We start from the raw sequence: 23296 nt of genomic DNA on the forward strand, positions 1-23296 counted from the left end.
ATCAATTGTACAGACATGCATTTCCAGTTGTATACAACAGGGGTGTGAATTTGCATCTTTATTGTCTATACTTCCTGTTTATTGGTTTGCAGTTCTTTTTTAATGTGCTTGTACTTGTGTCATTCATGTGCATATGTTTGCATAGAAAGATGACAATAAGCCTGCATAATAACAACATAGATCTTAGATTCTTTTTCCAAACACAAGTCTACATTTAAGGATTGAGGAGGAATAATTTAAATCAGAATCAGAATCAGAATCGCTTTTTATTGCCAGGTATGTGGACACACACGAGGAATTTGACTCCGGTTACACCTCACTCTCTTTAGTGCAACAATTACAAAAAAATAGACAAAAAAAATAGACACAGAACAAGATTAAATCAGAAGTGCAAATTGGTGCATGGTGCAAGGATGAAACACTGAAGTCCGGTTTTAGCTGTTTAACACAGAGACAGCCTGAGGGAAGAAACTGTTCCTGTGTCTTGTTGTTTTGGCGTACAGAGTTCTGTAGCGCCTTGCAGAAGGGAGGAGTTTAAACAGTTTGTGTCCAGGGTGTGATGGGTCTGCAGAGATGTAACCTGCCCGTTAAATACAAAATAACTAGGGCTGGGCAACGATTAAAATTTTGAATCTAATTAATCACATGATTTCCCTGATTAATCATGATTAATCGCACTTGTACGCAAAATCCAAAAATTAATTCAAAAGTAGTGTATAGCTTTTAGCATTTAGTTTTATTTTAAATGTACTGCATTTTGAAAGAAAGTGCCATAACATTTGTTGTGCAAACACACTTTTAACATCAGCATTTTTATGTATTTTTTATGTAGAAGCCTCGCTCCACTATCTGTTTCCTTGAATGACTTGCTGGTATCAGTTGTGTGTTTTGCCTTGAAGTGATATTTTAGACTGTTTTTTTTTATTTATTTATTTTGAAATACGTGCTTTTATGTTGAAACAAGTAAAACAGTAAGTAGCTCCGTGAGCTTACACAGAGACCGAGGAGCACCTGTAACGGTGATGTTACTGCTAGTTTATTTTTATTTTATTACTCCATGCTTCGTGGTGTTTGCTGTAACTGTGTGAATGTGATGCATTCAACAGACTTTTACAAAAATAAAACCTGCGTTAATGATTGATAAAATATTTATCGGCGTTAAATAATTAACAAGTTAACGCGATAATAACGGGTTAACGTGCCCAGGCCTAAAAATAACATATACTAACATATGACCAAGTATTACTGACATTAACACATTTAAAGTACATGGGGATTCAAACTTGCATGCTTTTATGCCAAACATCTGCATATGAGTATGTAGGGCTTAGGGAAGTCTGAGTGGGAGAGGGAAAAAGTTGCGAAGACTTTAAGTATCTTTATGAGTTGGCAGTTCTATGGTGCATTGTTATCTTTACTTTTTGCAGAAATGGGGGGTTTGTTGCAGCTGTCAGTATTTAGGCATAAGAAGTTATTTCAGAGCACTTTGAAAAGACAATTGTCTTCCAGCCCAACTGTAGAACTGTCAATCTGCTGTCATGTCCACAAAAGTTTGTCCTCGGCCGTGTCGTGAGCACAATAGACTGCTTTTCGAACAGAGTATCAGAGAGCTCGAACACACGTTTGCACATATAGTGAAAGACTAAAAAAAACCCAGATTTTTCTCTCAAGCTTCAGTATTTTGTCACATTTTATAAAAGTCTGAGTGAGTGGGATTTTGTTTGTTGTTGCCACTCCAAAGGCAAAGACAATATCCCTACTTTCCTCTCAAATTCGCTCTTTCTCGCAGACACACATGCACACACAAACACATATATGTATGTATGTATGTATATATATATATATATATATATATACATACATATATGTGCACACACTCCTCACCAAAATTGAGGGGAATTTTGCCTAACAGAAGCTAACTGTTTCTCCCTCAAAAGAAATGGCTATATCTAAAAAAAAAAGTTTCATATAATGCTCATTTATAGTTCTTTTTTTAAGCAAGAATTTTATCATGAAAGAACTCTTCATTCTGCAGTATATTTGAAGTAACTCACTTAAACGGTGCAGTCAGTTGGTGGAGGTACATGCTCTTCAAAGAGAACAGAGAGAAACTAAAGTGTTGGCGTTCAAAAGCAATTTTTTTTATTGATTGCGATGAACACTTAGCTGAACCTTGAAGGAAAGAGCCCTCAGATAAAATGCAAATAGCATGAGAATCTGATCAGATAAATTCTCTTAAGATATACAGTCATGTGAGTAGATACACCCTCTTTCAATTCTACAGTTTTACATTTCAGGACATTCTAACATTTGGTCTTCACCTGGTTTTAAAATAAACTATAAATACAACATCAGATGAATAACAACTCATGAAATGCTACACCTTGTCTTTATTTATCTAACAAAAGCCAAGTGTAGAAGCAGTGTGTAGGGAAACATCGATGATTCAATAGTACAACATTCCGTCTGTTCATTGAACTTTGGATTATTTACCGTTTTCATAGTGTTGCACTCAAATTGCTTGCCATTTCTGGTGAATTGTGCGTGTCATTTAAACACGTTTGAAACTTTTCGAGCCATTGAAAATGATATGGGTAAGGGTAAAGAGCATCCAATGATCTCTGTGACACATTATACACACACAAACACACTGTTACAAAAGCTGGAAAATGTGGTGACGTAGTAAACATCTGTCGTGATGTTGACGGTGATTCCCTCCAAACTCTCACCTGTGCTGAAGCACGTTTTTACACTTGATCATTCAGCATGTATCATTCCTCGTCTCACCTCTCTGAGTTCTGAATTATTTTCTTGGAAATTTTAAGCAATTTTCTTTTTGAAAATTTGATCATAGACCATATAAATTCAAATAAATATTACAGTGGGGCAGTTAGATTAGGTCTCTTGAGGTTTTTCAAACTGAAATTTGTGAAACTGAAAGAGGACTCCTGTTTAGCTGGGACCTGTCTTTTATTATTCTCTGCTGCATGTGCTGCTGTGCTTAATTAGACTAGCTATCGCAGGCTCAGTGTAACTTTTTGTGAAAAGGACTGCAGTTTAAACCTAGCTCATTATTTATTTTATTGTATGCATGTAAATGTGGGAAAAAAAAAAAAAAAACTCCAGTTCAAGTCAAGCCATTCTGATTGTGAATTCTGGCTTGACTGTGGAGCAAGAGCTTGTGTGTGTACTCTCATGTGAAAGCAAACTGTGGGTGTGTGTTTACTTACCCAGTATACGTACACATTAACATTATCCACACTGATGGCCTTGTCACGACAGGGAGGTGCTCTTCAGTGCTGCTATCTATGAAGAGAGGCAGCTGGGGTTTTTGAGAAGAACCTTGTTTAGCACTCTTTCCAATTCATGTTGCTGTTGAGTTATGCAAGCTGAGGACTAATGAATCGTGAAGGATGGTGGCTGGTGGGATTCTTGTTTAGATGGTTTCACAGTTTTACCATAAACACATTTGCATGTTTACCAGAGACTTAAACTAATAAAGAAAGATGACTCTGTGCTGGGGGCTGTTCTGGAGCCCCTGGACCGGATTGTAAATAGAAGAATGCTGCACCAGTTAATGAAAATGAAGAACAACATTGACCACCTTCTACATAAGATCGTGTTTAAAAAAAAAAAAAGGACGTGTGGTCAGTATGAGGCTTCTTCTGCGACGCTGTAACATGGAGAGATACAGAAGCTCATTCCTACCAGCAGCAGCAATAGCAATACATATTGCAAGCCTAAAATGGTTGTTAAGAAAAACATTATAATTTCTCTTTGAGATGCAATATTTTTTTCCATTTCATTTTCATTTTGCCTCACATTTTCAGAAAACAACCAGTAGTTTTTCCATGGAGGAATTTGAGGAATTTTGTCGAGTATGTGCATATTATCACTCTTCACTGTATCTTATGCACTGAAAATAATCGAGAATATGTAGATTTACACAGTAAAAGTGTTGCAGCAGCATTGTGACTACTCTGAGCGTTGCGAATTATTCAAAACATTGAAATTAATTATTCATCCTCCAAGTTTTCGACATTAACAGGCACACTATTACCTAAATTGTGTATGCTTTTCATTCACGTTACACGTTTGCTTGTATTCGCACAAGCAAATGTCTCTGGAAACGGTAGATGGCGCTGTCTGATTCAAGCTACATGGCAGTTTAGAATTGTTTTGTGAATTCGAAATGCCTCATGAATATAAACTTGCTGTTCAAAGTGAGGCACTGCTTTGAGGGATGCACTGTTGTGGCAGTTCAGCCATGGGTGTGCAATGTTGTGGAATAATGCTACACTCTACAGTCTCAGCTCTTTGAATGACTCCTGAAAGTTTTTCTTTCACTCTCCTGCCTTTTTCTCTCTCTGTAACCAATTTTACTTGAAAATAGTGTTACACCCCCCCTCCTCCTTTTTTTGTCTTTTTTTTCAGAATTGGGTCATTATCCTTAAGAGGTGTGTTCGTAATATCAATGTCACCCACTGTCAACAAGCCAGATTTTTTTCTATGCATCACTCAGAGTTGTATTCTGCCTACAGAACAGTTGTGCTACCCATAAATAATGTATGGTTGAGTTTCAAGAGCCAGCTTTTTGATTCCCTTTATCAAGACTGGACATCTATCAGTTAGCCCACATTTAGCATGTAAAAATATTATGTTGTAAAAAATGCATTGATTCCTACATTTCCTTTGACTCTTATTGCAATACATACATTATGACCAAGAATATTTCACGTTTTGCCTTGTAAACTTTGTTTCTTTTGTTAATATAGATCAGTTCTGGCATAGCAGCAGGCTAGACGTCACAAAAAATGGTGAGACTGGTTAAATTTTGGACTAGTTATGAGGTAAAATATAAAAGGCAAATGGAAACACTTGAGGAGCAGTTTTTAACAAATATGTGTGAACATAATTGAAATGTTTAGAAACAATGAAGAAGAAAAAAATCAAAAGGGATTTCTATATTTGTACCTCTACAATGGATGACAGAATGATTTCACGAGTCTGGAGCGGTATCAACGCTAAAGGGCAACATGTAAAGTTTGACACCTGTCATTTCTGATGCCTCTGACATCACTGCATCGCTAAAAGGCAAATATCAAAAGCTGGGGTGTTGCTTCCTTGAGTTCACCTTTTCTTTTTAAGCAGAAATGTTCTTAGTTTAATCCTTAGTCACATTCAGACAGTTAATCAAATACTCAAAGAGGAATCTAAGTGCAGCCACACAGAAGCATTCAGGGATAATTCCCATCATTTTCATTTTCTTTGCAGTGCAGGTTCAAGTATTTTAACTAATGATCTTTTGGTTACAAAGCCACGTCTTTCCAGCTGTTTAATCTGTTATGACCAGAGTTTTATTAGCAGCATAGTAAGTGGCATAGGCTACACTTAAGTGTTCTCTTTTTTTTCTTCTGAATAACTAAACTGAAGCTTAAATTTAATCACTGATTTGATCGTTTATAAGAGAAACTGACTGCATTGTGAGATCAGAAATTCAGAAATGTCTCTTGAGCTTTTACAACTTTATGACTTATACCACAAAGCATTTCATTTTTATTTTGTTTAAATAAATTACTGGGATAAAGGGTAATGTACAGTGTTGTTGGAGTAAATGTTGCTGTGTTTAAAGATATTAGCCCTAAAATATTCAAAGTACTTTAGTAGTTACTGAATTGGTGATTACATTCAATACTTTACAAGTAATTCGAGTTTTTATGCATTCATGATCGTCCTTTCTTTAGTTTTGCACCAGGGCATTATGGTGATTAGCTGCTGCATTATAGTCACCCTCCACTGGGAAAAAAATACACTGCAAGCTGGATTGTGAGGGCAAGATTAGCTGGAAGCATGCAGACTGAGTAAAAAATGTCTAATGCACAAAACTATTGGCTAAAAGCTCACTGTCATAACTCCTGTTGGGAAGTCAGAAAATTAGATCCTGAATGATGTAACTGTGTGATGTTGGTTTTCCAGTATTCTGCAGCTGGAAAGAAAAAGGCATTTGGCAGACATCACTAATCACCTCTGTCACAGCTTTGCCATTTCATTGTTATTACTCTGTACTTGTGAAATAAAAATAAAACATGTTTTTACGATATGCTATGTTAGTCTGTAGCTCTTGTAATGCTGTCAGTTTTTATTCATGAAATAATTACATTAACTTTCATACCAAAGGCTTTGGCTTGTTTTGGAAGTGACTAGTGTGTTGCTGGTTCTTGCATTCTAATTGGAAAATTGACACCAGTAGTGAGAGAGCAGTGGCCGTAAGAACTACTGATGGGTCCGATCATTGTTTCCATACCAGGACTGACTTTGGAATGGTCTCCAGACATGAGAATCAGCTGTCCTGTGAACAGGGCCCTAAAATGCTGCACATGTTGAAGCCTGACAAACTGTATTCAGGAGGACAACTGACCCGACAGTCACTGATCATATTTCTTGAGCTGTTTTTTCACACACACACACACACACTGCAGTTCTTAAATGTTCTAGAGAAGTTCACAATATTTGCACTGTACTTCTTCTGGCGATTTTAGTCCAAACCCCTTAGTAAAATATCCAGAACATCAGTTCAGTAAGATAATGTATGAGAGTGTCAGCAACGAAATTCCTGACGAGATTGCACAAATTTCCTAAAAATCACTGGTGTCTGATAACATCTGGGATGGGCTCCAACATATGTTGTTTTGCATTAAACAATATATGCAATGATGATTACAAAAGCACCATTGGCATTCATACAGTAATGTTTAGGGTGACATGAAAAACTGTATTTACAGTTTTTCAAGGTAGATTACCAAGCAGTCTAAATGGGACAAATGTACACAAGCCAACTATCTGAGATGAAGTAATGGTGTAGATGAAGTTAGATGAAATAATCTATATGTATTAGTTAGTCTGTCCATGTCTGCATTGATTACTCAGCAGGCGGCTCGATACTCGTCTCTGGATTCCTCTTTCTGCCTGTCTGTTTCTTTCTGTCTCGCTTTGTGTTTTTCTCTCTTCAACACCCCATCAATCACTGATCAATTGACAGTCACCAAGAGAATTTTTACATTTGTGTGTGTGTGCGTGTAAAATGTGGTGTGTGAGACTATGGTGTACAGCACCACCCAATCGAAGCTAAAAGAAGTGTCATGTGAGTGACATGGGATACAATTCTTCAGAATGTTACAGGGCTGAATCTATGCTTCGGTAACATTTATAATTAAGTTTTACTTCATTTTGGGAGTTTTTTTATGTTATAGAAATAACACATCGTGGCATTTTTTTAATAACCTCTTCTTTACACGACAAATCCTCAATACATCGTTCTGCATTCAGGTTTTTTTAGTTTTTTTTTAGTGAAGTGAAAGTTACCCATCCTACGCGTTTGTGTTGCTGCCATCACATTTGAAATTAGCTTATATTAATGACAACATGGGATTTGATTTGATTTACATTAGAGTGATATGTAATTATTAAAAAATGGTACATTTGTCCATATAAAACATTTTACATGTTTTTAAAAAAGTTTTCAAATTTTGCACATTCTCTTCTTTTAATCTGCATGTAACAAAGTATTATTTTGGAAACATAGTTGTAGAAACATTAAACAGAATGAATGTTCTTTGGAAAGATGCTTGTTATGGTGCAAATGATCAAATTGACTTTTTGTAAATGTGAATATAAACCTAACTTCCATCTTCTTAAATTTCTCTTGATATTTTCTTAAGTTATTTGCGAGCATTTGTATCATAATGTTCACTTTATTTGATAAAATATGTTTATGCCACGTTATTTGTGTGTTTTGTCATAGTTCTTTGTAGTTTATGTTTTAATGATCAAATCCTTCTCTTGCAGTTCCACAGATGAGCAGTTTCGCTGGAATTCTCAAGGTAAAATTCCAAATGAATGTTTGTACTAAACCAGCTCACACACGCACCTGTCGCAGACAGTCCACAATATGAAACACACTCATGCGAGAGCCTTGTCTCACCGTCTTTGTTCATCTGTATGTGTTAAATCACAATCATTGATTCTTGGGATGATTTTGGCACTCATCTGCTTCTCTCATATAGACAAAATGTAGCTGCACTACTTAATTTCCAGTCAGGCTTATCTAAAGGCAGTCTTTTCAGTGGCTTTTCCTGAGGCTGGGCAGTATTCTGACTTTTTGCATTTATACCGACACTTTTTTAACGGAGGTATGAAATCATGTAATACCATTTATGCTGATATAATCTAATATCTATGTTCCCTGTAAAGCTGCCTGTGTGTATTTCTCCAGCCATCGCACCCACGCCCCCACCTTTCCCTCTGTGTTTCCTAGCAACATGCTGAGTGAATTTGTTTGAATCTTATCCTCATTGTTGCAAACTTAACAGATTTATTTTACAAAAAGCAACCTGCTTACATGGAGTTAAATGTGGCTAAACTCCATGGAGAAGTGTCACCAGAACAGCCCTGAGAGCATGAGCATGTCTCTCCTGACAGCAACCCAGCAGAGCTGCAGCTCTCTGTTAACTCGGAACACGACAGACTAAAACTTTGCATGGTTGACCATCAGTCACAATTTAAAGTAAACAGTAGACCCCCCCAGAGTGTTTTTGGGAAACCATTTACATATTCTTATTTTCTACAAGCCAAAATAGTGAAATTGAAGGCTTTCTGTCATTTCTAATATGAAAACAATGAGTGTAAATGTGAGAATAAGCAAATGTTAATGGAAAAGTACCAAGAAAATTTGAGAATAAGCAAATGTTAATGACAAAGTACCAAGAAAATTTAAACACAATTTCAGTTTGATCATTTAAAGTGCTTTTTTGATAATACATGTGACACTGTCTTAAAACTGAACATTTAGCCCAATGCGTATGAAATACTAGTAGGCTATGTACCAAATATTGCCATTCAGCCTAGAGATACCTGGATATGAATTTTGGGTCATATCACCAAGCAATAGCTTTTCCATCCCATTAAATTGCCTTATAGCTCACAACCAAGCTATAACGTATAAAACTTTACAGACTGTTATAAGATAGTTTAGAGTCCAGGGCGATCTGAGTTATTTCTTAGCCTCATTCTCTATTTCCCTTCTCTGTCTGTCTTTAGATTTGACTTAACTTCAGCCTTTGTTCTCATTCACAGCAGATGGACAGAAAGATATTGAAGATGAGTTGACCACAGGTTTGGAGTTAGTCGATTCCTGCATTCGCTCCCTTCAGGAATCAGGAATTCTTGACAGCGGAGAACGTAAGTGCACTTCCAAGCATCGGTGTATGTTTGTGTTTGGAAAAGGCAATGCGGATACATTCTGACATTTGTGTTGAGGTTGTTACACATAAAGTCCTAATGCAGCATGTAAATACCAGCACTCTTCTTTAGAGAGCACCACAGGTTCCGATGGATTTAACTGTGATTGCTTCAGTCCATTTTCTACTATTAAGGGAGTATTTCGTAACTTTGATATTCAAAATGATCACCACAAGGTGGTGGTTTTACCAGACAAGGTATCTGTTTTTATTACTGTTCAAGATGCACTCATTAGTTTACTGATCCACTTTTACCACCCTGCTGGGTGACAGGGAGAAGCAGTACAGCTTGGTTTAATGCTCAGATCGGTCTTTAGCACAAATACTATAGAATGCATGCAAACACTGTAGCCCCTTTCACATAATATGTGAAAGTAAGTCAGAATCCATATTATGGGTTCTGACTTATAAGTTATGAGTAGAAAAAAATGCATAATCCACCGCTTTTTTTTAATTTGGTAATTAATACATACCTAACAGATATGGCTCAGTCCTGCATTAATACATAGAGAAACCAGACACTGTGGAATAAGCTGAGAAAAGTTATTTGTTGTAACATTAGCTACAGCCACAGTGTTAACACCACAAGATTTTTAATCAACAGTCCAGAAAAAGAGCTGCACGTTTTACATTAGATTTCAGTCCTTTATTGTCCAAAAGCTGTTTCCAGTGACCTACTCTTGTCATTTCATATCTATGCTAAATGCAGTTTCATTTTCGGAAGAGGCAGTGTTGAAGTTAATGTTCACTTGCCAGGAGCTTCCGCTTGTAATTACTGTTTTCAGTTATTGACACTCATCTCTATGTTCCGTTAGCAATTTCTTTGTTACTGCCAATATCTACTGGTGCCTTCTCTTCTTCCTGTGTTGTCTGCAGGGCAGAATAGACACTACAGTGACTCACATCCCATCCAGTGGCACAAAGTGGTATTATAGGATTGTCTGGAAAGTTTCACAGTTAAATATGTCAGTTGCATTTTTTAAGGTGTTATTTTTTTAGGGGACGTCTTTGGTATTGCTTTCCCCAATTAAGCTGATAGCTGTAGCTGCACTAGCTGTAATTGAATTTTTAATCTACTTCAAAGTGCACCTTTAATCTGAGAATTATAGCTTTAACAAACTGATCTATGCACAGACTGAATGTCATCTGAGTTGGTTTATTCACATATGGTTTAAAGAATTTGTTGAAATATTGAATGGGTGAACAACTGTCATAGTGCGTGACAGTTGTTGCTTGACAGTTGATCATATTTTCCTAAAGGATAAGGAGAGAATGTACTCTGAGTTCCTCAGCCCAATAGATATGTGGTGTGAGTGCAACAATTCCCTTTGCTGACATTTAGCTCTCCATAAGGTTTCATTTAAGTTTACACAGGCAAGTTTATTCAAGGAAAGACAGATGAGTGTTATGTAAGCATTGATTATAATACAGTCCAAAATATAATTCATTAAATCAACTAAGATACATATTTTACAATTTCTAAAATACATGTTCTATTATTGCAGATAGAGATTAGAAATATGTCACATTTGTTTAAGCAGAACAACTTTCTTGTAAATCAATAAATTTGAGATGTGAGTTTCTTTTTTTCATAGATAGTTACTGCTTTAATGTTACTCTTTAATGTTCACACTGCCAGCACACTCACAGATAAACAAACATTTTTGGAGGTAACTTTTTAATACTTTGGACTTTGACTGATGACCAAATTCAAACAAAGCTTGAGAGGCAGGCTGTGTGCTGTATAAGGTCTGGGTAAATGTGCTTGGCATTTTCTGTTCAGGTCATTGGTTTTGGAACACTGCATTCCTATTTCACTTATTGTCTGCTGACCTTTTTGATGGTTGATATTGCTGTAATGGTTGGCATTTTGAGAGCTTGTGCTGTGCATGATGCTCTGTACGCTTCTATATGAGGACTTACATTTAAATACTAACATGAAAAGCATGTAACTTCTACCACAAGAATGGGTCTGCTTGTACATATTTAATCATTGTGTGTGCACACAAACACACTGTTATGACAGCAAAAAGCCAGACTGGATAAATCTGTGAAAGCTGGTTTTGGAATATTTACTTCATTTGCTGTTGGTGCTTTGCTTTGATGAGAAAGCGATTGCCTGCTCAAATACAGACTGAACATTTGGAAGACATGTAAGATAATTTGATTTTTATCTCATTTGCAGTAAGTGCCTGAGTTTCTGTCAGTCCCGTCCAAATCGAATGCTCTCTGATTGTGAGCCCTTTTATCGTGGGTGCAATCCAAATTCTAAAGAAGTCAACAAATGGAATACTAACATGCTGGTTTATTCAATGAAAAGTTGCTTTTAGCTGAGGCAGTTTCTTAAAAATTCATGGTATGTAATGGCATGTACTTGTCAAACCAAATACTATAGCCTCGTTTCCACTATGCAGTCCGGTACGAGTCGGTTCAGAACGGTACGGTACGGGTCAGGTCGCTTTGGGGTCAGCTTGCGTTCCCACTGTACAAAGGGGACCCTCAGGGGTGGGCGGAGTACGTGCCCAAGCGTAAATAGCAAATAACAGCAAATAACAAATAACATCCAAAATTTTCGAACCACCTCCAAGCTTCTTCAGCTTAATGCGACACTGGCTCGCGGTCCGGTTGAAACCACTCTCTGCCATTTTTGCGGCACTCAGCTGGAAAACTTTTTTGTTTCGCACAGCGCCATCGAGCTCCCGCTGCACAGCCTCCTCACCAACAACGGAGAGCAGAGCCTGGAACTGGTCCTGTGTGCTAGGTACCCCAAGCAGAAGGGTTACAAAAATGGTAATGGGTTCCATGGGACCGGTACGCTTTCGTGGTAGTGGAAACACTGAAATAAGCGAACCGTTCTGAACCGACCCGTACCGGACTGCATAGTGAAAACGAGGCTTATCTCAGCACCAAACTTCTGTCACTCCATGTGCAAAGGTGTGTATGGTCACAAAGAAACCCAGTGAAACATCTTAGAAACTAAAGGATTCACTTATTTAGTCTAATGTTTCAGACTTCAGCATTAGCAAACTGAACAACAGTGGTGTGCATGGCAGATCTGTGAGCTGAAAGCTACTGCTATCTAAAAAGAACATTGCTGCTTGTCTTTTTGGACAATCATTTGGACTGTCGCAAAAGATATTAAATGAAATGTTTTCTGACCAAATAAAACCATTTAGTTTCAATGAGAAGTGTTATGTCTGTAGAAGATAAAACACTCTGTCATTAGTAGATTAGTAGTAGGGTCATGGTTTGGCCCAGTTGTAATGAATCGGAGCCTGAGCCGTGTGTAGTCACTGATACAATGATAAAGTAAGCAAGTTCGAGTCTTTGAGTCTTAGTCTACCTTAATCCAATGCAGATGAAATGTCCTTGGGTGAGGATTCCATGTGAGGAAACCCACCAACATCCCAGAGCTGAAGTTATTCTCCCCAAAACAAACGTGTAGAACTGATCAATTGTTACCAGATTCTGGTCACATCAGATCCTGAAAGCAAAGGTTCATATATTTCTGCCACTCACAGAAATGTAGTATTGGAACATTTTCTTGATAAATGAAGGACCAAATATAGTATAGACTTTTTTGTGTAACTGGGTTCTATTTTTATACTTTTAGGACAGAAAACTTTTAGGATGTTTTTCTTAGAGGATTCTGAAGGATTCACAAACTTCCCAATACTTAATAGATATGTCACATTTTTACATAATTGCCTGATCACAATTATTTGAGCTGATGATTGTCATGTTATCGTTATTCTTAGTACAGTTTCCCTCCACCTGAATAAAAACACTAAAAAACTAATAAAATGATCATATTTCCATGACCAATTCCTTTTTACTTTGGTTTAGTATGGCTGTTTAGTTAACTATCCTTTGACTATCCAGCTCAAACACACTTTCTGATGTATGTTTTAAGACAGAGACAAACACACGTTATGTCACACAACAATCAGTAACAAACACCAGTGATGGGTTCAGGAGCTCCTACTTTGACTGAGTAACAAAAAAAAAATGCTGTTTAATAATTCATAAAAAGCAAGGGATGAATCAAGATGAAAAAAATATGAGTCTTTTATGATGGCAGGAGGCTGACGAGTTGATCCTGGCTCCCAACCCACGGACTCACAAGGAAAAAAAGATTCTGAAGGAAGAGTGGAAGAGCAGATAGATGTAGAAGAAGAATGAGAAATGGCAATTGTTTGATCTCTTTTTCTTTCTTCTTTTTGAGTGAAAAAGGAGGCGAAACAGACGGTGACTCAAGGGAAGGCACTTGTAGATTTTATCGGGACATATTCATTAAATTTTAAATAACTTTAGAAAAAGAATGTGATCCTAGTTTGGCCTCCTAAACCTACGGAGTGTAATGATATGCGTTGTGTACATGAAATTTGTATTCTAGAGCTAGAATCAATTGTTTTTTATTACAACCTTGTACAAGCACTCACATGCACACACAAACACACACCGGTGAGTGGCTCAACACATCACTCCAGACATGGTTTTTAAAGACCGCAAAGTTGCTTTATGATGTCCTCATTCCTGATTGATTTAACGTTATGTGCGGAGCTTAGGAATCAGCGAGTCGGGGAATTATTACATGATGACACAGTAGCAACTGCATCATGTAGGCAGTTCTTAAACTTGAGGCAAAATTATTGGAAGAATCTATGTGTTGTATACTCATAATTGACAACAGCAGATTTGGTTCATTTCTACGTTAGCACTTAAGTGGTGCTCACGCCGTTAATGTGTAGGGAAGAGCCCGTTTACGAGGCTCTATTCCTCCATCCTCCAATGCCCATTAAACAACTGCAGAAATAAATGATTATTTCCCAACTAAATGATCATAATTGTCTTACGCAAGAGGTCAAAAGTTTTGTTTGCGCTAACAGTTACAAGCAAAAATCTAAATTTTTTTAGACGGTGATCCCTAAGTTGTTAGACCTTCTATCCACAACTTTGTTCTTCTCAGTTCTCCTCCTCCCATCCTCTACATCTCCCTGCTCCTCCTCCTCCTCCTATTCTCTGTGTTCCTCTGTTTCTCCCTTCCTCTGCTAATAAATTATGCATGCCATCTCCAACTCACAGAGTGCTGCACTGCTGCACTATCTGCTCTAAATTGCTGCTCTCTCTCTTCCCCATTTCACTCTTCGCCTCTCAATCTCTCCCCTTCACACCCCCTCTCTCTCACTCTTAATCTCTCACTCTCTCTTTCTCACACACAAACTCAACTCAACCTCCCTCCCACCAAACCATACACCACTCCTGTCTCAATTGGTAGGACCAGCTCTTCTTTCCCAGAGTTCCTTGCAACTCAACTCCACCCCGGAGGCTTCGCTCCAGTACTCTGCCAGCTACCATAGCAACCAGACCCTCGCCCTTAGCGACAGCATCTCTGCAGCAACTCCTCAGCGCAGCGGGCAGGTTGGAGGAGCTGTGCACAGCTACAATCAGGTAAGAAATACTGCTGTACAAAAGGATGTGGAAAAGATTAGAGAGAATTTTTAAGAGCGGCCACTTTCCGTAAACTTACCTGTGTGAACAGACAAACTTTCACTTTGTGTATTGGTGCTGTTTGACAAGAAATATTAGTAACTGCCAACAAAAGCTTTTGGCTGTGGAGATAACTTTCCTGAAGTAGGTTGTCCATTGTTTATAAGTGTGTCTGTACTGTGCTCCGTTGCTAATGCAAACTTGTTGGGAATCGTATTGAGTTGATGTATTGTGCATAAGCTGGTATTCAAATTCCTTGGTGCTCCATTTTTCTGTCACAGACTAATCAAAGATTGCCCTTTTATTTCCTGAACTGACTTTTTTTCATATACTCTCTTGCATTCCTCTTGGTACATATATCTCTGACTTCCACTGCTCTCACTGCTTGTGGATTGGTTTGACAGTTGAGTTGCTGTGTCTATTTGATCAAAGTCTAAGTACATATTTATACAGAATCCCATTTTATTAGCCTTGCTGCAGTCGAGTCACGTCAACTGGCTTTTTAAGCAATCCATTGCATATTGTCTATTTTTAATGAAGTGAAAGACAGAGACAGATTAACTTAAGCTGTTCAGAGGAAGCCCATCAACCAAAATGAGGGGAAAAGTAAATACACACAGAGAAATCTGAGCGAGTGTCTTGTTTATAAGGACTAGAGAAATAAAGCTTGATACAGAATCACGTATGAATCACAGCAATGTGTTGCAAGAGAGAAAACCCACCAAATTACTTTAAAGCCTACAGCAGCCAATTATTGCCAATTTGTGTGTCCCTAACATATTAGAAGTCATACCAGTGCTGCAAACGCACTTGCGCACACACACAAGAACCTGCAGACACCCACACATCTGCCTAATCAGTGAGCAGCTGCAGTCCCTTATTAGAAATATTTCCTGCGTCTGGAACAAATGTTCCATTGAGGATCGATAATTATGAATTAAAAGTTAAAGGAAATATTTTAGATAAATGATTCTAAACCAAGGATCCAAAGAATATTTTATTCATTATTGCAAGTCCTGGCACAAGTTTCTTATAAGTTTCTATAATCTGTCTTTGTAAATGCATTCTTCATTCTTTATTCATTTACAGTCACTGAAACTTATTTAGAGCAGGTTTTAGATAAATATTAGGTCACATTTCTTTAGGAATTGGATATACAAGATAAGTTAGAAAGGAAAATCTGACGGGGATGCAGATGGATAGACAGCTCAGGAAAAAAAAAACAGAATGATAATTTTTTTCTTCAGTGTTCCTGTCTATCTTTCCCACCTCTCGTCTTCCTTCATTGTCCACTGTGCTCACCATCTCTGTCCATGGGAGCGTGTGTGTATTCTCCTCTGATGTTTTGGGCTTGTCAGTGTAATGGGACCACCGCTGTCAGCAGGGCTTGTTGCTCATGAATAGCTTTATGCATGCCAGCACTGCATGATAGGCATGTCCAGCTTCCATGCATGCGCCGTACGTGCATTGTTGGTGTGTTTGTGCACATGCCTGCAAACATACCAACACACGCTTTATACACAATCACTGTCAATCAAGTGTGTACAAAGATTCAAGTATTTAAAATTTGTATGATTTAATGTTTCAAGAAGAGGGAGAAAGGGAAAGGTCTGGCATGTTGGTGCTCTTTTGTGGGATATTTATAACCCTGAGAGGGCTTGCTTTAATAATGCATGGTTACATGGCACCTCAAAGATCCCAGTGTTTTACTGAAGGAGGAGGCCCTGCAGGATGAAATACAGTGGGATAGAGAAAGTGCTCTCCCTCAGAGTGTGTCTGGCTTTCTTTCTAGTTGCCTTGGCCAACAATTCATTTTCACTCATCATTTATTTACACACTCATTTACTTATCTATCTATTCATCTATTACTCTAGATACTGTGTCTCTATGCTTCTTGATCATTGTAGCACATCTGAAGTTTTTTCAGTTAACAACACAAACGAATAAATAAAATTAATCATGAACAAGATTCTTAAACTGCATTGAAGCCTTCATTTTATCAACCTTAGAGCTCCCCCTTGGCTTTCTAGCCTATTAAAACAAACTCAGGAGACTTAAAAAGCTGGCCTTACACTCCTCTGGATATGGGTTCACATCCTCATTAAAATCTCCCTCTGGCTGCTTGTTGACACATTTAGCTATCCATTCACTAATGCTGATTTATCCAAACAAACAGATCAAGTACTGTGTTCAAAACTTTCTTTTACATGCACACACCTCAAAACTGTTTCCGTTTATGTTTTCAGTGGATAAGCTATATTTTGGGATATAAAAAGGCTTCTATTTGACACTGCTGAATTAATTTGGCCTTTCTGACATTTAAATCATTGTTTTAGAATTGAAGAAGTTGACATGTAATTAATGACTAATTGATTGAAAAATGACCTCATGTTATTGAGTAAAAAGAGCTATTAAGGTTTTTTACTTGCATCTTAAAGTGCATTGTTAACGAATTTCATTAGAAACTAAAAGAAAATTCACGTGTACACAATAACATAGAGACAGATACAGATAGTGTCAGAATGTTACTGTGTCAAAAACAAGTCAAGAAGTTGTACAGAAGTACCAAAGTTTGTACCAATTTTCGTTATTTTCAGTCTTATCCTCGTCTCTTCTCTGCTTCTCTGCTTGTTTGCTTCAATAAACTGTGAGCCAGACCTTTAGAAAGAGACTGTTGTTTCATGCAGCTCGATATAAATACATTTTTATGACCCCCCTCCAAACAAAGCAGTGCTGGAACCACGGGTTTGTTGTCTTCAACACACATTCTGGCCCATCACAGAGCAGGAAATATAACCAGAGGTGTCCGTTGTAAACAGAATGGAAGTCTGTGCGTGATGCTATATTTATCTCGGGGAGATTTGCTGAGCAGACACGCTTTTTTTGTGTGCGTGTCTGTGTGTGTCTGCACAACTGAATAGCTGCAAATATTCACACCTGGAAACAGTGACAAACATAGTCTTCTAACATTAGTGCAATTTGTGTGTATGTGTAATATAGGTGGTTTATTGTGGGAGCTGCTTGATATTAAATCATCAGAGCGCGTTTGTACAAGTTTATACATATACGTTCTCTTTAGTCTGTCTTCCAGGAAATAAGGTTTTGTTAGGCAGAGGAATGTTCTGTGCAACTGAAAGATACAGATTTTACATTTAGATAGACAATCGAGTTCTCATTTGATTACTGAAGAGTAATGTATATTTTATTACTTTTCCCTGAATTGTCAGTGTATCCATTAGTGAACATCTTTCATTTTAGACAACGGAAGGTGTGATTGTTTCTCTGATTGTCTGAGTTTAACTGTATACTGCATACAGTAATGACCGTGCTCTAAGGTGACTCCATAACTGTGTGCTGGCATAATGTGGTAATAATATATTTGAAACATCATTACAGCTCAAAGATTAACTTTTAATCACACGAGACTCAGTGGACAGCTGGCATATGTTCCACCTCACTGTTTCTGGAGAATAAGGAGCATATTTTTTGACAGACCAGCATGTGATTTGTTGTAGAGGAGCTCCACACTCTCTCGCTGACCCACACGATGTAACATAACTTTTTATTTGTTAGGAATGCATGGCAGTCCAAGCTGTTAGCAAATCAGTGGGTGATTTCAAAGTTGCACATCTTTTCACTGTTTCACTCGTTTTTACTAAGCAGAAAATATTCCAATAACTTAAGAGTGAAGAGCTTGGTTAAGTTGTTTTACTTGTTTGGAAATATCGAGGTTCATTCTATAATAGAAGATGAGTATTAAAACTAGTAAGGAAAACTTGGTTTATTTAACAAAAAACAAAGTACAAGCAAAAGGCGCGGCTAAGCCGGATTCAGAAAACGTGACTGTGGAAAACAAACAAAAACACTTGGCATGGCATAGAATGAATAGATACTTAACTTGGGAAACGCAGGTAGCATGGGTAAATAGAAATTTAAAGATCCAGCGACAAGACAGGGGAAACTGCAGTGATTAAGTGAGTGGACAGCTGGTGGGGAATAAACAGGTGAGGGGAATGAACTAATGACCTGAGTGAAGGAAGTGAGGGGGAAAAACAATGGCAAAACCTAAAATTCAAAACCTGGACATGAACTGAACACAAAAAACATAAAACTTAAGTCCCATGGGCGTGACACAGTCAGAGCTAAGATGATCAAGTGATCTTCTTCTTGATTATGCGCCTTGAATCATCCCTCTGTTTGCTGTGGGGATTTAATTACCAGATCCTTTAGTTTCATTTGAGACATCTTAAAGGCTTGACAGAACGCATTGAGCATCAAAGTTTTTCGAAGGCCACTATTCTTTTGTCAAATTTATCAGAAATCTTGGTTTTTCTCTTATTCTATTCCCAACTTCTGCTACCCTTCCCAAAAACCGCTTCTATCTCTCCATTTTCCCATGTCTTTTACTGCTCTTGTCTCATGTGCTCTGTACTTCCACACATCCCCTCAGGTGACATCTAGTCGTGCAGCCCAGCAGCAACCATCACAATCTGGGGCAGGATCAGGTAAGCACTCACTTCTCCTTCTCTTCTTTTTGTTTGTTTACCTGGAGTTGCCTTGTCTTAATGATATATTTATATGACAGAACATAACATTGAACACTTTTTTTTTTTTTGTAAAGGTATCTACTACTCTAGCTCCACCTTACCTGCCCAGCGTGTCAGTTCCCCTCTTTCTGGAGGAGGAGGCTCAGGATCCGGTTCTCCCACCAAACATCAACGCCTGGGATCAACCTCAGACGCACCAGGGTACTCTACCACTCAACGCCTGCCTTCTTCTGCCTCCTCCTCTCCCAGCAAGTCTTCTGCTAATCGGCTGGCTAAGTCATACAGGTAGAGAACCACAGTTACCATAACATTAAAATTGTATTTCATGTATTGGTGCAGATACTAATATGCAATATGATGGATTCATTTATGGGTTTAACAAATGGCTTGAGAATAATATGTATGTTAAAGGCAGGCTGCATGAGAAAGAAAGCAATAGAACAGAATGGGAAGGTACAGTTTCCAGTTTATTGTCCTTGAATCCATGTCAGCATTCCCTGAACTGAAAATACACAATTAGATCACGCATGACACATGATGCACCCACCTTTTTTTTTTTTTTTTTTTTTATATATATATAAAAGTGCAATTGTCCCCCCCCCCCCTTCAATAAATTCTCTTTTATTCTTTTAATTTTCAGTACTACAGCTGCTGTGACAACAGGTGGAGGGGGTGGGTCCCCCCTAAGGGTGGCCTCTCCACCCAACTCTGCAGCAACCGGAGGAGGGGCCAGTTCGTCATCATCCCCTCTTCACCAGGTACAGGATGTTACTCCTTGATTTCACCATGAATTGGCCTGTGACATATTTGTACAGTCATTCACACAGCGTCTCACTCCGCAGGAAGCTCTTCAGAAATGCAACATTTTTGTTCCCCGGATTTCGTGACATTAATTTAACTTTACTCACATTGGGTTGGCACAGGAATTGGTGTTCCTGTATATTTACTTTTGTGGGAAATTGCTGTGGAAAATATATATTTTTCAGTTTTATCATTTGCTCTACGAATAGAAGTACATTATGTAATCCTATTCCTTTAGAAGAAATCAGAACCTGTTCTTCTTTTAAATTGTTGATAAAGTTTACAAGATAATTCGAATCCTAACCTCAAAATTGAACAGATTATTTTGGCACTTCCTGTGTCTGACTGCTCATATAATTTGCTCTTACCTTGACACAGCCACCTTTACAAATGGTCTATGCACATCTTTATACTGTATGCTTATTTCTCTCAGTGTACCATGAAAGCTTCTTTTTTTGTTGTTGTTGTTTTTGAGAGGGTTTTGTCAGCAAATAAATATAGTTATATTGCTAAGAGGTTTGGACATGGTTCACACATAACCCATTTCCAAAAAATAGTCAGTTGGATATATACTCCAAATAAATTTTTAAAAGTACTTTGAAAGGGATGCAAATAGACACATTTTATATGTAAAACTCTCAAATGAGACCACAGCCCTGTCAGGGTTTATATATTTGGCTGCCAGCACCTAGTCATCAAACAGGAGAGCCAGAGTACTGTATAAGTGTAGTAGTGTTCATTGCTTGAGCTAATTCAGAGCATTAAACATAAGTCAAAATATCTTGTCTTTTCAGATGAGTTCAGGCATTGGGAGCTATGCCACTCTGTCTCCCAAACGGTTGGCAGCTCATCACGCCTCTGATCAATACAAGATCTCCCACGAGCTCTACGCTACAGCTACCCTGCAGAGGCCAGGAAGTCTGGCAGGTTGGTGTTTACACATTTATGCAGTCTCACATGTCGTTTTGTGTGTTTGTAGATAAACATCTAATACTCCAAAGCTTTTTGAATCTGTTTTAACCTTGATTTTATTTTTGTTGGTTTGTTTTGTTTTAACCAACGTACAACGTCACTTGTATAGCAGGTGAAATACATGCTTCATCTGCACTGAGCGCAGAAGGATATAACCAACATTATGCCTCACAATTTTTAAATAGGTACTCTTGTCCAAATGTCTAAAATTTAGCAGAAACAACAGAAAATGTGCAGAACTTTAGAAACGGTAACTTTTATTATTGCCACTTGTTTGCCAAGGGAGTCATTCAGGTGATGTGACACCATCCTGTAACTATGCTTTTGTTAATATTTTAGCCCTTCCAGTCACACCATTTTTGATATCTAACCAACCCAACAGCAAAGTTAAAAGTTGCTTAGACAATATTTGTTTATAGGGTGTTGCAGTCTACATTGTAATGTAAGACCTTGTAGTATCCCATTTGTGACAGTTACATGTGATGCAAAACACAAGTATCTTACAATAGTGAAGGAAAACCTAAGCATGAAACTTTGTTTGAGCATGAAAATGTATCGACTGTATAATTTTTAAGCAGGTGAGAAGATTGAAGAGTTTAGTCAAATGATGCTCATGGAAGAATGTATCAAAGTAAAAATAAGATGATAAACAGACTATTTTAATCAGAACAAGTGAGCATATCTTACATATTTTAACTTAAGAGAAAATCAGGTTCATGCTTTCAGTATATGGCATCTTTGGTTGCTGTGACTGTGTCATTGACAGTCTCCTGCTTGTATGTGACTGTGCTTATTTGGACTGCTCCTGGTAAAACTGCTTTGGTCATTTTTTAAAATGAGCTGTTTGTGCCTGTGTTTGTGAATTATTCCTGTTTGAGGAGGGCACTTGTAGACTTGGACACTCCACTCAGGTCTGTTTAGGCTTTGCAACCATATGAGAATTTGCCTGACTTAGATAATCTTTCCCTAAAACAGATATTGGCATCTTTAAGGCTGCCATCTATTAACTACAACTTCAGAATGCCTGCTGTAGGTGTAACTATTATGTCCAGGTTATCAGAACTCAGGCTGACTTTTTCCTTTGATTTTGCTTGATGAGTTAATAACTTTCTCTTTTTTTTTTACAGTATTGAGCTGGATAAATGTCAACATCCTAAGAATGTTTGTGGACCCAGTGCTCATTAAGATTTTGGTAATGTCAGAGTAGCTGCCTGTCTTATGTTATCATCTACCTGCTTTTGTAGTTTTCATCTTCTTGATTGGGGCATTTTTTTGGATAATTAATTGATAGGAGTGAACTATGGCAAATATCCCCATCTTTTTTACTAATTTGGTCCAATTTGCTGCAGTTAATTGACAATGATAGTAGCTATGGAACAATATCTTTTGCCACGGGTTGACTTTTGCCAGTTTTCATTTTGTTTTTAATTTGTTTGGTACAATAGAAATGAAGGTCTGGAGGAAATTCTGGTGTTTTGTTTGCTTCAATGATCAGTCCTTTTAACCTGGAGCTAAACTGAAGAGGACCATGACCTTCAAGCTTTACCCAGTAGGCATAATTGTGCAGCAGTGCCTTGGTTTTATTTCTCCTGTATATTCGAAATCTAGTAGGAAAAAAATAAGTAAGCAGGAGTCAGTCCCAATTGACAAAAGATTACACAGTGTCGCTATAATTAGCTGACATGGTACATATCATTAAGTTTGCTCATATATGCTTGGAATAAAATGGAGCAGTGGGTCATACAAAGGCAATTAATTCAGCTAACACCATAAATGCAATGTGACAACATTTACTTTAATGTTTTTTTAATCTCAATATTTACAAAATCCTACCAACTAAGAGTTGTTTGTAGATACTGGAAAGGATTGCTTGCTCCTTATGGTTGATGTCCAACTGGAAAAATCATACTGGAGTTCATCTGAGTAGCATTTTTGGAGAGGCACTCAACAGCTGTACTGCACAGACTCTACAGTGGAGTTAAGATGCATAAAAACAGAAGTGGCCTCTTGAAAGGGATTTCCTCGTTGTGCTTTTTTTTTTTACATAGGAGCTTTAGTGATACAGGTTGTAGCATATTGAATATTGCAGTAGTCACACGATAGCAGTATATAAGCTGAAGAAAATAGGTAAGTTATTTGGGTATTCGGAGATAATTACAGGTTATTTAGAAACTGGGCTTCGGTAATACT

The 23296-nt window shown here is 37.7% G+C and overlaps 1 protein-coding gene across 4 annotated transcripts in view; it reads left to right on the forward strand.

Moving 5' to 3' along the window:
* Positions 1-23296, forward strand: part of ctnnd2a (catenin (cadherin-associated protein), delta 2a) — a 256392-nt gene that overhangs the window by 115401 nt on the left and 117695 nt on the right. For 3 of the 4 annotated variants that reach the window (XM_075452088.1, XM_075452090.1, XM_075452091.1), the window contains exons 4-10: positions 7846-7880; positions 9133-9237; positions 14575-14747; positions 19237-19291; positions 19408-19618; positions 19974-20091; positions 20929-21061. In XM_075452088.1, the coding sequence (XP_075308203.1) occupies positions 7846-7880; positions 9133-9237; positions 14575-14747; positions 19237-19291; positions 19408-19618; positions 19974-20091; positions 20929-21061 (830 nt within the window). The remainder of the gene's footprint in view (positions 1-7845; positions 7881-9132; positions 9238-14574; positions 14748-19236; positions 19292-19407; positions 19619-19973; positions 20092-20928; positions 21062-23296) is intronic. The other variant, XM_075452089.1, reaches the window with a different exon arrangement.

This window comes from Odontesthes bonariensis, chromosome 20 (genome assembly GCF_027942865.1).
Source record: "Odontesthes bonariensis isolate fOdoBon6 chromosome 20, fOdoBon6.hap1, whole genome shotgun sequence".
Lineage (NCBI taxonomy): Eukaryota > Metazoa > Chordata > Actinopteri > Atheriniformes > Atherinopsidae > Odontesthes > Odontesthes bonariensis.